Raw genomic sequence first — 15,190 nt, 5'->3', positions numbered from 1 at the left:
CCAGTGCACCTGGCAGCTAACGCCACCCGCGGCGCTGTGCGCCTGCACCCGCGCTACCCAACGTCCGTTTGTCTCCGCATCCGGAGCCAGGGGTCTGTCTGTCCCCCTGGCAGGCGGACTGAGCAGGGCAGGCGTCAGAGCTACGTGCGGCGGGGCGGGCGGGGTGGGGGCGGCGCTGAGCGCGGCAGCCGCGGCGAGGGAGGCGGGGAGGCGCGGCGCGCCGGGGACAGCGGCGGACGGCGGTGGCGGCATGCGGCTTCTCCCGTTGCCCATCGTGGGCTGATACGGCCGCAGCACCGGCGGGAGGCGCGGCGGCCGGCGAGTCGAGGGCGCAGCCAGCCGGGCAGACCGCGGACAGCGGTCGGGACGCCGCGCCATGGGTCGAGCCGAGGGCGGGGGCCCGGGTCGGGGGCCGCCGCCGCTGCTGCTGCTTCTGGGGGCCACGCTGGTCCTCGCGACTGGGGCCGCACCGGGTAGGTACCGACAGCGACCGGGATCCCAGCAGGTCTCGCGCCCCACCCTGAGCCAGGGTCCCACTGGCTTCGGGTACAGGCGGAGTCCGCGAGCTGTGGCAAGGGGGCGGGGCAGCGCCTTACCTGCAGCCCGGGCGGGGGAAGGGGCGCACGAGGAGGTGGGGGACTTGGGGGAGGCCGAGTGGTGGGTGGCGGCCCCGACTCTGGTGTGCGGACCCAGGTGTTGGCTGGGGGAGGGGCCTGGTGGGCGGAGCCTGAGGGTGAGACTTCGGGGCGGGACCTGGAGGTGATGGGTGGGCAAGAGGATGCGAGTTCGGGGCGGGGCCCTAAGGGTGCGACTTCTGGGCGGGGCCTGGAGGTGGAGTGGAGCCCCGAGGGTAAGACTTATGCCAGGAGCTGGAGTCGGGGGCCTCCCTGGTTAGACTGCGGGTGGTGTAGGGGGCGGGGCCTGAGCGAGGAAACGTTTGGCTGGGTGTGTTCCCTGGCTTATGGGGCGGGCTCGGGGCGGGACTTAAAGATGGGGCGTGGCCTTGGGAAATCTTGAAGCTGAGGCTTAGGGCTGGCGGGGGTCTGGGAGAGCAGCCGCGGCGGGGCGGGGCGCAACCCAAGGCCCTACCACGCCCGCTGCCCTGACGCCAGGCCCCTCTCCCTCCCGCCCACAGTGCGTGAGGCGGGCAGAGCCGTCGAGGCAGACAGGCAGGTGAAGAGAGTCCTGGCATGGGAGCCGCGTGCTAACGACACGCGGGAGAAGGCCGGCCCACCAGCAGCTGGGGAAGATGAGACCTCTCGGACTGCGCCAGGCGGCGAGCGTGCCGTGGTGGGCCCTGGGGTCGGGCCAGAGGAGGCTCTGGAGGCATCGGCGGCGGTGACGGACACAGCCTGGCTGGAGGTGGACAGCCCAGGCCTGGGCGGAGTGACGGCAGAGGCGGGCAGCGGCGACACCCAGGCCCTTCCAGCCACGCTCCCGGCTCCTGACGAGGCCCTCGGGCAGTCATCGACGGCCCTCGGGCAGTCATCGACGCCCCCCGCCACCCCCGAGGCTACAGAGGCCAGCGGGCCACCCTCACCCACCCCTGGCGACAAGCTGAGCCCAGACCCTGAACTCCCCAAGGAGAGCCCCTTGGAGGTTTGGCTGAACCTGGGAGGCAGCACACCTGACCCTCATGGGCCAGAGCCCACGTACCCCTTTCAGGGCACACTGGAGCCCCACACGGCGTCAGATATAATTGACATCGACTACTTCGAAGGATTGGATGGTGAGGGCCGTGGCGCCGACCTGGGGAGCTTCCCCGGGTCTCCAGGTATCTCAGAGCACCACCCTGATCCTGGGGGAGAGACCCCTTCCTGGAGCCTGCTTGACTTATACGATGACTTCACCCCGTTTGATGAGTCTGATTTCTACCCTACCACATCCTTCTATGATGATTTGGATGAAGAAGAGGAGGAAGAGGAAGGTGACAAGGACGCAGCAGGAGGCAGAGACCTGGAAGATGAAAATGACCTTCTAGTGGCCACTGAGAAACCTGGTCTGGGGCCCGGGACAGGGCAGCCCACTGGTCGGTGGCATGCTGTCCCTCCACAGCATACTCTGGGCATGGTCCCCGGCAGCAGCATCGCCCTCAGGCCCCACCCAGGAGAGCCAGGCAAGGACCTGGCCCCAAGTGAGAATGGCACTGAGTGCCGCAGTGGCTTTGTGCGACATAACGGCTCCTGCCGGTCAGTGTGCGACCTCTTCCCAAGTTACTGTCACAATGGCGGCCAGTGCTACCTGGTGGAGAACATAGGGGCCTTCTGCAGGTAAGGGTGTGACAGGCAGGTTCCCCGGGGGCTTGTGAGAGAACTCCTGGAGAGGGCATGGGAGGCTGCCTCAGCAGAGAGGGGAATGTGACAGGCACAGCTTCCCAGAGCTTGTGCATTCACGGAAGTCCCAGGTCAAGGGATAGTCACAGCAAATATTCTATAGAATTACATCTTACATGCACTTCCTGTGATCTCATCACTAGGAGAGTTTCCTCAGAAATAAGATTGTGTATTTCTTCTAAGTGTTGTGTCCTTTACCAAACCAGTAAACTATAGAGGCAAAACGAAAAGGTTTTGGGAAAGGCCTTTGCTGGCCTGAGGGCAAGTTCTTGTTGGCGAGTTCTGACTAAACTAGCAGAAGGAGTAGGCCCATAAACGTACTGGGAGGAGAGATAACTGCTGACCACTCCCTCTGAGCCATGTGTGTGGCAGGAGGAAGGCCCTGTGACCCTGTGGGGCACGTGCCTGGGGTGGCACGTAAAGTCACAGTGAAGACCTTCTTGTTGGGAGCAGACCCAGAGAGCAGCCACTCAAACAGGTCAAGTCAAGCAGAGTGTCTTTCCTGGCATAGCAGATGTGGTGGGGTTTCTTGACTTTGGGTAGTGGCTTTGCCCCTCCTACCTTGATTGTTGTCTTCCTGGGGACACCCAATCCAGCATATTTTAAAGACCAGAGAGTTTAGTGTCAGAGTAAAGATATTGTCTGCAACCACCATCCCATGCCTCATCAGTAATTACCCCATACACCTGCCGTCACAGCAAGGTAGTTAACCTGCTGGAGAGCTCACTGGCTTATTCTGGAAGAAGCACAAGTCCGGGGTGACCTGGGTGGTTTGCTTGTCTCCATCCTTTACAGGCCCTAGAAGTGGCATGGACGCCTCAGATTCTTCCTGGGACTTGTTTCCACTGGTCCTAGGAGAAGGATTTCTGTAATCTGGGTGTCTCTTTTTAAAGTGTCATTCCTGATGTTTCTTTTTCTTGGTCTCTTTGGAGGTATGTGAAGAATTCAAATTTCTGTAGGTCTTAATGTTCTGGTAGAAGAATAACATACAGAATGCATAAATGCTGTGCCTTTGGCATTAAAGCTTAAGTTCCAGTTCCTTCCTATGAAGTTCTTCTTCCCTATAAATGATCATGACGTTAGCATCACTCATATAGGGTGTGTCCACACAGTTCTGATTGGAGTTGTCCAGCCATTGCCAAAAAGAGGAACTGTGATCAAGAACTTATGGCAACGAGACCTTGCTGGTTGGTTAAGGGCTACCAGAAATATGAGGAAACCCTGGGATTTTGCTCCTCAGCCTCTAGTTGGGGGGACTACAGTAATGATTTTAGCCTGGGAACTATGGAATCTCTGCAAAAATCGTTATCTTTCAACCTATTGGGGGCCTGAGTTTTCACCTTCAAAGTAAGCTCCCCATCAGAGTATGAAATTTGGAGCCCTTGCTGCCTCTGGAGAGCTAGACAGTTCCCAGAACCTCCTGGAGCTATCAGAGGACTCCCAAATGGAAGAGTAAGCGTGTCCTCACTGAGCAGCATGCCTGTACTGACCATGGATCCTCCAGTGGGTCCTGCCTCAGAAGGGCGTCACACAAGTCCACTCCAGCTCCCCTTGCGCAGCTTCCATCCCAGGATCACACTGGGCCTCCCTACCAGAGATTCCTCCTCTGGTGGGTACACCCAGGCCCAGCCCTGACTTGGAAACTGTTTTGCATTCCACTCACAGGAGGCTGCTGAGCCCTTGGTTGCAGACTGCAGCATGCCTTTGTCTCTGTCACACCGACCACTGCAGAGAAATGAGCAGAGCTATGGCAGAACTTCTCTAGAATGGTCGGTTAGAGGGATCTTCTTTCCCCGCCATCCTCCAACAGCCCCCCACGACTGCAAAGGGGCAGTTGGAAAAGAGAGAATTCCCTGCTAACCTCGTATCCCTGCCCTATTCTAGGTGTGGAGTACCTAATTCTTCCATGCAAAATTTCCCCATTTCTGGACCCCTTTCTCTTGTCTGTCATTCACCCTGAGGTTCATGTCCTCCCTCCTTTGCCTGCCTCTGTATCCTTCCACATTTTTCCTCTTTGAAGCAGCCTGGTTCCCATGGAAACAGCAATGTCACTGGAAGAGTTGGAGCCTGGGAATGTCCCAAGGGCAGGAGAAAGTCACTCAACGAAAGGACTGAAACCCACCCAGAGGGTTGATTCTCACTCTGCTTTCATGACAGTTCTCATGGTAATAGGACTGGAAGCTTTAGGGGCAGCACTTTGGGGGCTGCAGAGATAAGGGAGAATATACATCTGTCTTTGTGCTTGTCCTTGTCTGTCGCTTCCTTATTTTTCAGTGTCTGGTTAGCCACGTGAACTAGATGGGACTGCAATGCCACAAGATAGGTTTTTCACGTTGTGTAGGGCGGATCCTACTACTCTGTAGCTGTAGCTCCTGTTGGTCTTGTTTTCCATCTTTTTTTTTTCACCAGAGCCCAGGGGGGTTGGGCCGGTCTGGGGGGGTCTGGGAGAATCCTGTGATTATTCTCACTGAGGTGGAAAATGAGGGTTCCCTTCCCTCCTCGAAACTGAGTTTGCTCAGTTTCTCAGCTCCCCGGTTACCTCATTTGTGTCATGAACCTCTTCATGGAATGGTTGTAAGGACAAGGCAACAATAGCAACCATAAGGTCTGCACAGATGGGGGCCCCAAAGTCCCACTAGGAGCAGGCTGTTGAGGGCAGTCCTGGGGTCAGGGGCCAGGCCCTCACTGTGGCCACGGCTGCCAGCCCGTCGCCTCAGTCTCGCCCTGTCACCGCTGCAGGTGCAACACGCAGGACTACATCTGGCACAAGGGGATGCGCTGCGAGTCCATCATCACTGACTTCCAGGTGATGTGTGTGGCCGTAGGCTCGGCCGCCCTTGTGCTGCTCCTGCTCTTCATGATGACGGTGTTCTTCGCCAAGAAGCTCTACCTGCTCAAGACAGAGAACACCAAGCTGCGCAGGACCAGGTGAGTCTGTGACAGCCGACCCCACCCCATCTGATCCAGGGGTGTGGTCCTGAGGGTTTCTGGCACCTGCTCTCCATCCCTGGTTGTGTTTTTCATACCAAAAATTCACCCAAGCGTAACCATTCCTACACAGAATGTGCTGGAATTGCAGCAGAGGTTAAGCCCCTGTGGCACACTGCAGCTGCCCAGCACCATTCCTCACACACACACACACACACACACACACACCGCCGTATAGAAGGTGCTTAGAAAAGGTAACCAGAGTATAGCAGCTCCCAACTCTGGTCAAGTAAGTTACTGTGCTCAGTGCCCCACCCCCACCTGACTGCACCTGCTTCCTGGGTCTCTGACAGCCCGTGGCCAGCGTGAGGATTTCGCTCACAAATCAGCATGAAGTGACTCCAGCTCCCTCAGATCTGCCGTCACTCAATACCAGCTCCTCCTCAGTGAGAGGGTCTAGCACTGCAGTGCATTGCTTTCCAAACTTGTCAGCCCTTGGTCCAGGCAGAAGGGCAGAGGACTCAAGGAAGTCCTCTTTCCCCCTCCTAAGTAGAATGTGGGGGGTGGTGAGACCCCAGCCCTCACTTTCTCCACTGTGGATTCTAAGGGCCATGTGGGGATATGGAGTCTCATTTCAGCTCTTCTCTTAGCAGAGGAGTGACTGCTGTGCACATGTGAGAATCAGCATGCATTTACCCTTTAAGCCCATGCTTGAACACTCGAATGTGACCTTACACACTATGAGAGAATCACTGTGATCACTAAGCAAAGTAAAGAACCTTCTTAAATGTCACAGGAGTCACAGAAGGAGGAGACTGGAGTTCAGCTTCCTCGGGACCCAAGAGACAATTTATGCAGAACTGCCGCCCACCCCCCCTTTCAGCCTGTTGTCCAAGTAATCCCCTCCCCCTGACCCGAGACTCCCTCCAGAGAACGTGACCAAAGGACTTGCCCCGGGTCCTGGGAAAAGGACAAAACGCCATCTGTTGCTCCTTTGCTGGGTGAACTCGTGAGATGTGCAGATGCCAGCAGCTCTCTGCAGCCTTTCAGCTAACCGTTGTGGGCCTGCAAGGGCCTCTCCATTGTGCCTGTGCATTGAGGCAGCGCTGTATCTGTGCATGTGATCACAAGCCAAGACCCTTGGCTCCTCACGCTGACACCAGGGGGTTGGAGTGGTGGGGAGGGTCAGGGTGGGGATGGGACCACCGATCAGGGCTGCTGCTGATAGGAGAGAAGAAGCAGCTGCCAGGCGAGTGGAGAAGCAAGAGCTGAGGCCCAGGGAAGGGCCTCCTTCTAGGTCGTCCTCCTGTAGCTGGTTATGTGTTTTGTGCAAAACATGGCTCCCGCAGCCCTTCAGCTCAAATGCCAACTCCCTTTTTTCCCTCTGCATACCTTCTTTCTTTCCCAAGCCTGGTTACTGCTCTGAAAATGCTACATGTACCCAGTGCACTACAGATACTGCTGCAGTTTATTGATTCTAAGATACATTTTTTTTTTCACACATTAACATCTCAGAAACTGGATTGTATCTTACAGTCGCTGGCGTCTTATAACCACTGTTGGCCTGATGGCAGTCATGATGTAGTTGTAATTGTCTAGCATACACAAACGTGGTCATAGCTGTTCATATCATTGTCAGTTCTTTATCTAAAGTCTAAATGAGCCCCTTAAAGTGTGTAATAAAAACTCTAGGTGATAAGAAAGCATTGGATCATGGTTTAAATGGTAGAAGATTTTTCTTAGTGGTGCATCTGTGGCATTTGATGAAATACAGTACCTGACCCATGAAGCTTCTATCAGATTTCGCTGTGATCATTTCACTTACATTTTTCCCTTCTCTCTTCTGTCCTAACCAGCAAATTCCGGACCCCATCTGAGCTCCACAATGATAACTTCTCCCTCTCCACCATTGCCGAGGGCTCTCACCCAAATGTAAGGAAACTTTGCAACGCTCCCCATACCTGCTCCCCCCCATGCCTGTGCCTTGGCTCTCTATGATAATGTTATCTGTCAGGTAACTTGTCTTCTTCACATCTGTCCTTGTGCAGGCTTCAGCCCCTGGCCACATCTCTGGTCCACTTCAGAGTGTGGAGCCACTCTTCAGAGCTCTGAGGATCAGGATAGGGCAGGCAGTTGGGGCCGTGAAAGTGAGAATAAGGGCGTGATGGTGTACCACTTCCTGGACAAGCAAAGTTATACAAAGTACAGAAGATCTGTTTCTAGGATGACACATGATTTTTAGCTTCATCTAGGCTTTAGAAGTCTGATTTTTGTCTTTCTATTACCTATATCAAGGAGAAAGGCTCAGCTTTCATTGCTAGGGAATTTCCTGCTGGTCATTGAAGCAAATGGTGGTTGCTCTTTGGGATGAGTGGGAAAACCTCTGGGATGGCTGGAAAAACAGTGTCTTTGACACTGTTTTGAGGACCCTAAAAATGAGCAGGCTTATACACATTGGTTACGGCTGAGGTAAGCACAAAACACTTATGGTAAGGTGGAAGCATAAGTCTAGGGGTAAATCTGTCCTTAGGAGGATAGGCTCATAAATATAAGTTGAAACCCAATAAAAGGTCCCAACAGACCATTTTCTAAAGACACTGGCCCAGTGTGTTATCTGGACCAGACTAACCAGTCAAATACTGGGTACTGTCAGAATTTCAGAAATTAAGCAGAAACCATCCAAGCCGCAAATCATATCAGATCCAAACACAAGAATTCTGCACATGACACAGGCTCCATACCTCCAGGTAAATGCATCATTACACAGATAACGGAGTGAAACTAAGACTTTTCAGATGGAAACAGTGGAGTTTAAGAGGAAATTTTGAAGAAGTTCTTTGAAATAATGGGCCATAGAGTATAAGAGCTCACAGGGGCCTTCACAGTCTAGGCCAGTGCTGTCCAGAGGGACTTTCTGTGAGATAGAAAAGTTGTGTGTCTGTACTGTACACTACAGCAGCCATCAGCTACCTGTGGCTTCAGAACTCTCAGAATGTGGCTAGTGCCACCGTATTGGACAGCACAGATCTAGACCATTGTCTTCTTTTTATAGGTGGGGAAGTGTAGCCCCAGAAGGGGAAAGAGAGAATAATAGTACATGAGACCTTGATCACCAAATCCCAGAAAAGAAAAGCTTGGCCTGGTGGAGGAGGAGCAAAGGGGTCTATTTAAAATAAGAAATGAAAGAGGCCAATTCAGGATAATTTTTTAAAGTCTTTGATATAAAGGGTAGAGAAAGAACATACTTGGTATGCACCAAGATATTAATAAGTTCAAGATGGACATAATAACCAAGAGAACAACATGTCCTGTAATTGCTGAGATTGGTAACCACTTTAATCAACCCACAAGGATATAGGATGAGCCTTATCTTGGGACACCCTATCCCTACCTTACCAGGCCCCTTGCAGTGATGTGCATTTAGTTGTCAGTTATGGACTACTAGTGAATGATGGCCTGCCATGGGGTCTCTCAGGTCCACTGTCTGATCTGCCGTCTCGTACATGTGGGACAGCAGGCCTGACGCATACAGTGGTGCCTGCAGTCAGGGCGTTTGTTGTCCATGGAGTGCGAGGGTCCTTAGCAAAGTTTCTGACTCATGCATTTCTGGCGCCCTTGTTATGTCCACCTTTCCTCTTCACAAAGATGGAGGGGAAAGAAACAGCTCCTCTTGGAGGCCTTGGTTGCATGAGCCAATACAAAGGTTTCCAGTTCTTCTTGGCTGAGCCAACTTTGTGAAAGCAAGGCATTTGTCCATGAAAGCTGCCACTGACCTTGAGTTCAGAATATGGCAAAACGGAGGGGCTTCCCTGGTGGTGCAGTGGTTAAGAACCCGCCTGCCAACGCAGGAGACACAGGTTCGAGCCCTGGTCCAGGAAGATCCCACATGCCATGGAGCAACTAAGCCCGTGCGCCACAACCACTGAGCCTGCGCTCTAGAGCCCGCGAGCCACAACTACTGAGCCCGTGTTCCACAACTACTGAAGCCCACCCGCCTAGAGCCCGTGCTCCCAACAAAAGAATCCACCACAGTGAGAAGCCCAAGCACTGCAACGAAGAGTAGCCCCCGTGCGCCGCAACTAGAGAAAAAAGCACGTACGAAGACCCAGTGCAGCCAAAAATAAATAGATAAATAAATAAATTTTTAAAAAAAGAATATGGCAAAACAAAAACGGAATGGAGCAGGGTGGTCAGCCGTGGTAGACGCCGCCTGAGAAGGGCCGTGGGGTTGTCTGCGCAGCACTCGGGGCATCTGTCCGCGAAGTCGTGCTCTCTGGCTCCTCTTGGATCTTGAGGGCCATTTCCACCTGGCATCCTTCCCTCGGCTTGTGCCCCAGGACACATCCTGTCCTCTCTGCCAAAGCTCTGAGCATGTGAGGGGGTGACTCTCCTGTCCAGCAGGCGGATTTTCTACAAACTCCATCTCGAATTCCCTCCACCCAGCCCAGAAGTCAGACTCGGTCATAGTCAAGATCTTGTGGGCATTGACAGTTAAGACAGTTGCCACTTTATGATGAAGTGGAGCCCTAGCCCTTGCTTCAGCCACCCCAGTGATTGCTTACAAGCGATGCGAGCAGCAGGATGAAAGTGAGAAAACCTCCAGCTGAGCTAGGAGCTGAAACGAGGGCACCTGAGTCAAGCCTGCTCATTTAGTCTCCCCATCCCTCTCCCTTCACCCCTCAAATTTCCTTGTTGGTTTTGGCATCTCCTAAAATTTTGGAGAGTTTTATTTATCTTAGTAGAGGGGTTATTTCTTTTACATAAGTCAAGGAGATTGAATGGGTCATTTTCCTACCCAGTTTCAGTAATCTCTGTAAGCCACACTCTGAAAAGATTTCAAACAAACAAACAAAAAAAACCCATGCTGCTTTGGGTCTGGTGGGGGAAGGGTCCATGGCTGGTGTCTGTGTAGGGGGCACGTCCCTTTCCTCTGCTACATGCATCGCTCTGTGCTGCTCCTCGCCTGGGCCCTCTGGACTGACCTGGGGCCCTGTGGCTGGTGAGCCAGCGGCCGAGCGCGTGTGAGTCTTCTGGAGCTGAGCAGCCAGCCTAGGAAAGGAACTTCGGGAGGAAAAGGAAAAGCCCGAAGCTCCTCAGCCCCTGCTGTGGAGGTTTGCCGTTTTCCAGGAGGAATGGCGAGTGTGTAGGAAGCCGGGCGCTCTCCAGCTGCACAGAGTGAGTGAAGTCACCTGAACTCCACGGGCAAACTGCCCAAGTGCTGAGAGCCGCCCTGTTGGTTCTCACAGCTGTGCTGTTAGAGCGATGCCATGGCTGTAACTTGGTCCTCCTGCGATTTGACAGACCTTCCAAGATGTCCCTTAGTGTTTCCCACCGCCATCCCACCCCCCAATTTAAACCTTTCTTACTTCCCAGTCTCTGTTTCTTCCATGTATTTGGTAAAACACTGACTGCCCGCCCCATTCTGATAGAGGCTTGTTTCTGGACAAGTAGGCGTCCAGGCCTGAACCCCTGGCTGAAGGATGCCCATGCGGCTGGGGCAGAATGCCAGAAATAGTTCCCAGGACACAGCCCAGAGGGAAGTCCAGTTCCCTCTGGATGAGGGACTTCCACCAAATCAAAGGCACATAATCCTTCTGCTGGGGGATTCAGCAACCCTAGGCTTAAGAGGATGGAGTTCTGAGGGAAACACTTGGACTAGGATAGCTCCATCTTGGTCTAGACACGCCCTCACCCGTTCTACATGTTGAAGGTACTTAGCTCATCTCATAGCATTGTCTGGATACCTGTGTTCCTTATTTTTAGGATCTACTTCTTCCTCCCATTGACCCAGAAGGCAGCTTTCTCATCTGTCCAAATCCCATAAGCCCTCACGGTGCCAGTTTTAATTTGGGTCCCTACCTTCATGGCATCACAGTTTTGATGCCCAGGTCTATAAGTCTCACTAAATCCACTTTTTTCACATTATGAGAATATCCCTGTGCCCCTGTATCCCCCCAAGGTGTGTGTGATGGGGCGGGAGCGGGGGCAATTATCTTGAAAAACATGAAAGTGAGTTCCACGCTTGTAAGAGGAGAGGTGAGTACAGGCCATCCTATTTTGCTTCAAGTTTTGCTGTGATCCAAAGTCCATTCTACTCAGGGTCTCAAGCAATCATGCCCAGCGTCTCCCCCGACACGATACAGAAGTTCTGCCTCATTCTGCTTCCCTCTCTGTAAAAAACCTGTGTGTGTGTGTGTGTGTGTGTGTGTGTGTGTGTGTACAAAATACACAATATATCAGGGCAATCTTTCCATCTCGGCACATATACATTTATGCCATTGAACAGTTTTCTCTAAACCTCTGCGAGCAGTGGTGGAAAATACCAAGTGCCTCTGCGTGCTGTGCGCAGCTGCCTTGCCTGAAACCTGCCTCAGCACAGAATGAAGTTCATTTCCTCTTGTGCTTGTCTCACTGGAAATGGGGAACATGTGTTCCGCTGTTGTCTGTAAATTACTCCTGAGGTCTTTGAAACTCTATCAAATTGTTCTGTTCAAGCCGGTCTTCTGGGAAAGTGCTAAGTGAGGCTGGAGCAAGGGGCAGGTAACAGTGATTTCTACATGCACAGTACGTTTAAACACCCGTAGCATCCGATGTAGCCCTGGAGCCTTTCCCTACTTTCCAACTAGTCACTTGCCTGACCTAGTGCCATTATGGGTCAAACTCAGTAGCAGGGAGCATGGACAAGAGCTCACAGTTTTTTGGGTTTTTTAAAATTTATTTTATTTATTTGTTTATTTTTGGCTGCGTTGGGTCTTCGTTGCTGTGCGCGGTCTTTCTCTAGTTGCGGTGAGCAGGGGCTTGTCTTTGTTGGGGTGTGCGGGCTTCTCATTTTGGTGGCTTCTCTTGTTGCAGAGCCTGGGCTCTGGGTGCACAGGCTCAGTAGTTGTAGCTCGCAGGCTCTAGAGCGCAGGCTCAGTAGTTGTGGCGCACGGGCTTAGTTGCTCTGCGGCATGTGGAATCTTCCCAGACCAGGGCTCGAACCCGTGTCCCCTGCATTGGCAGGCGGATTCTTAACCACTGCGCCACCAGGGAAGCCCAAGCTCACAGTTTTGTGGAGAATGCCCTGGTCCTTAAGCATGATGAGTACCTTGAATTTTGGTTAAAGCAAGAAAGGTCTGAGCTAGCTGATCAGATAGGGACGTTTCCCTTCTTGCCATCCATGAACCTGCCTGGGTAGCTACACGACCTCTTTGATCAGCACAGTTCCAAGCACTTGAGAAAGAACTGAGGCCCACTGAGTCGCACAGGGTAAAATCCCCTCAGGTGGTCCTAAAGGAAAAGAGTAGTGGGAAGGCAGGTGTTGCTGTAAGAGCTCTCTGAATGCAGAGCCGGAGCACTGTGTACTGGTGTGGGTTTCCTGAAAACCTTTAACAAATTCAGTTCAGGTTCAGGAGCTTGTCATAGGGCTGCAGGCAGCACACTTGGATAGGCAGGAGGGCACGGGTACCAGTCAGAGATGGGTTGCGAACCAGCAGCACAGGGCTTGGATTGAGGAAACACCTTGTAAGTTAGCATCTTTTGGTAGATAAATTCTGATAGGAAGAGGCTCACACTTCTCCAGCCTCTAGTCAGAGAACATATATTTGCTGTGGGGAGAGAGGCCCTAATTTTGCCAGGAACAGCTCTGCACCTGACCACAGTCCAGTTTGTGCCCCACTGAATACACCGACAAGTCATGTTCCTGATCAAGACCTTTTTGTGAGAGCAGAACTCAACAAGATGGAGGGCTGTGTGAAGAGGGGCCAGGCAGAGCTCACCAACAGGTGAGGCTTTAGAGGGACCAGGCCAAGTATTAAAAGGGACTGTTTCTCCCCAGTCTCTGCCAAAGAGAAAACCTCAGACTGGCCTAAGTTAAAGGTGTTTGTAATGCAATTACCTGTCAAGTTTTCATCTATATCTGGCCAGTGTTTTTGAGAATGATGTTCCTAAAAAGTAGCTGCTAATGAGTCTCTTTGGTTCATTCATGTCTCAGAGCTTTCTTCCTTTTTTCAGTTATGATTCTTTCAGCCAAATTGAAAAATCTGAGATGTTATTTGATCCCTCTACCCACTGTCTCCTTCCCACCCCTCCCTCACCTTTTTTTTCCTCTTTCAGGATGATTCTAGTGCTCCCCATAAAATCCAGGAAGCTCTCAAGTCCTGCCTGAAAGAGGAGGAGCCATTTAACATTCAGAACTCCATGTCGCCCAAACTCGAGGGTGGCAAAGGTGACCAGGCCGACTTGGAGGTGAATTGTCTTCAGAACAACTTAACCTAAAGCAGAGCAAGAAGAGAGGAAATGGGAGCGGGGTGGGGGTGGGGGGCAGGGGAAGAAGAATTATCTCCTCTTGTACAGAGTATTTCTTGTAACCATTTGTTAAACTCCTTTCTTTTTTCTGATCTCATGGCATGCTTCGGTGTATTTTGTACAGGAGGGAAAAAACACAAAATATGAAAAGAACCTAAAGAGAATTGCATACATTGGATTGTTTTGTCTGTGCTGTCTGTACATTGCTTCTGCTGCTGTGATTTCTAAACCTATGCTGTTATTTCAACTGACTTTTTTTTTGTACTTTGACCCACCTTTTTTTGAAATACCAGTAAAAAACAAAGTTCTTGAAATAAAACTTTTTAAAAAGCCATTTTCCTGATGTAATTTTTTCTACTCCCTACCCCTTCTTGTTAGTTTGAGTTGAATTCTTCCCTTCATTAAAGATGTGTATTTATACATGTTTGAAATCCCAGAAATGGTCTATGTATTAGTCTGCTTGAGCTGCCATAACAAAATACTACAGACTGGGAGTCTTAAACAACAGACATTTATTTTCTGAGAGTTCTGGAGACTGGAAGTCCAAGATCAAAGTGCCAACAGAGTTGGTTTCTGGTGAGGCCTCTCTTTCTGGCTTGCAAACAGCCACCTTCTTGCTGTGTCCACACATAGCCTTTTCTCTGTGTGCATATGGAGAGAGAGAGAGCTCTCTGGTATCTGTTCCTCTTTTTATAAGGACACCAGTCCTATTGGATTAGGGCCCTACTCTGATGACCTCATTTAACCTTAATTACCTTATCTCCAAATACAGTCACATTAGGGGTTAGGGCTTCAACATGTGATATTTGGGGGGACACAATTCAGTCCATAACAGTCTGTAACACTTATTGTTAAGAATACTCTTTCCTTCTTTTTTCTTTTTTTTAAAATTTTTTTTTAAAAATTATTTACTTTATTTATTTTATTTTTGGCTGCGTTGGTCTTCGTTGCTGTGTGCAGGCTTTCTCTAGTTGCAGCGAGTGCGGGCTACTCTTCGTTGCGGTGCGCAGGCTTCTCACTGTTGTGGCTTCTCTTGTTGCGGAGCATGGGCTCTAGGCACGCGGGCTTCAGTAACTGTGGCACGCGGGCTCAGTAGCTGTGACTTGTGGGCTCTAGAGCGCAGGCTCAGCAGTTGTGGCGCATGGGCTTAGCTGCCCCGCGGCATGTGGAATCTTCCCGGACCAGGGCTCGAACCCGTGAACCCTGCATTGGCAGGCGGATTCTTAACCACTGCGCCACCAGGGAAACCCTATCTTTCCTTCTTTCATAAATATTTATTCAGCACATAGTCAGCCAGGTGTTATGCTAGATGCCAGGAACTCTAGATGAATAAGATAGACCCTAACCTCAAGAAGTTAATGGTGTACTTGAGAAACAGTCTTATAAACAAATAATTATAATACAGTGTGTCAATACTTAATAGAGGTATATACAGAGCTGTGAGAGTTGGAGTTATGAATTCAGAAAGGCTTCAAGGAGAGAGGTTTAAATTGGACTTTGAAGGATGAGGGGGCATTTTTCAGGAAGATACAGGAGAAGACATTCAAGGCAGAGGGAGAATACTCACAGGAAAGTCGTGCTATGTGACTAGAGATTGTGAGAGAGAGAGGTCTTAGGTGATGAGGTTGGAAAGGGCAATTTAG

At 51.5% G+C, this 15,190-nt stretch overlaps 1 protein-coding gene across 1 annotated transcript; it reads left to right on the top strand.

The window, feature by feature from the left end:
• Positions 1 to 209: 209 nt before the first annotated feature.
• CSPG5 (chondroitin sulfate proteoglycan 5) lies at positions 210 to 13,860 on the top strand. Its single transcript, XM_059937623.1, has 5 exons — positions 210 to 473; positions 1,136 to 2,270; positions 5,073 to 5,261; positions 7,118 to 7,193; positions 13,356 to 13,860. Exons 1-5 carry the CDS (start codon positions 377 to 379, stop codon positions 13,515 to 13,517), a joined length of 1,659 nt encoding a protein of 552 aa, XP_059793606.1. The 5' UTR covers positions 210 to 376; the 3' UTR covers positions 13,518 to 13,860.
• The last annotated feature ends 1,330 nt before the right edge of the window (positions 13,861 to 15,190 follow it).

Source organism: Balaenoptera ricei, chromosome 11 (genome assembly GCF_028023285.1).
Source record: "Balaenoptera ricei isolate mBalRic1 chromosome 11, mBalRic1.hap2, whole genome shotgun sequence".
In the NCBI taxonomy this organism is placed as follows: Eukaryota; Metazoa; Chordata; class Mammalia; order Artiodactyla; family Balaenopteridae; genus Balaenoptera; species Balaenoptera ricei.
Note: the sequence above shows the minus strand (reverse complement) of the source record. Positions and strands in the feature narration are given on the sequence as shown.

Bases quoted from the DNA above. Each gene is read 5' to 3' on its own strand.
- CSPG5 (XM_059937623.1), top strand. From the start codon at position 377: ATGGGTCGAGCCGAGGGCGGGGGCCCGGGTCGGGGGCCGCCGCCGCTG. The intron at 2,271-5,072 runs GTAAGGGTGTGA...TCACCGCTGCAG, and splicing joins AACATAGGGGCCTTCTGCAG to GTGCAACACGCAGGACTACA. The intron at 5,262-7,117 runs GTGAGTCTGTGA...TGTCCTAACCAG, and splicing joins ACCAAGCTGCGCAGGACCAG to CAAATTCCGGACCCCATCTG.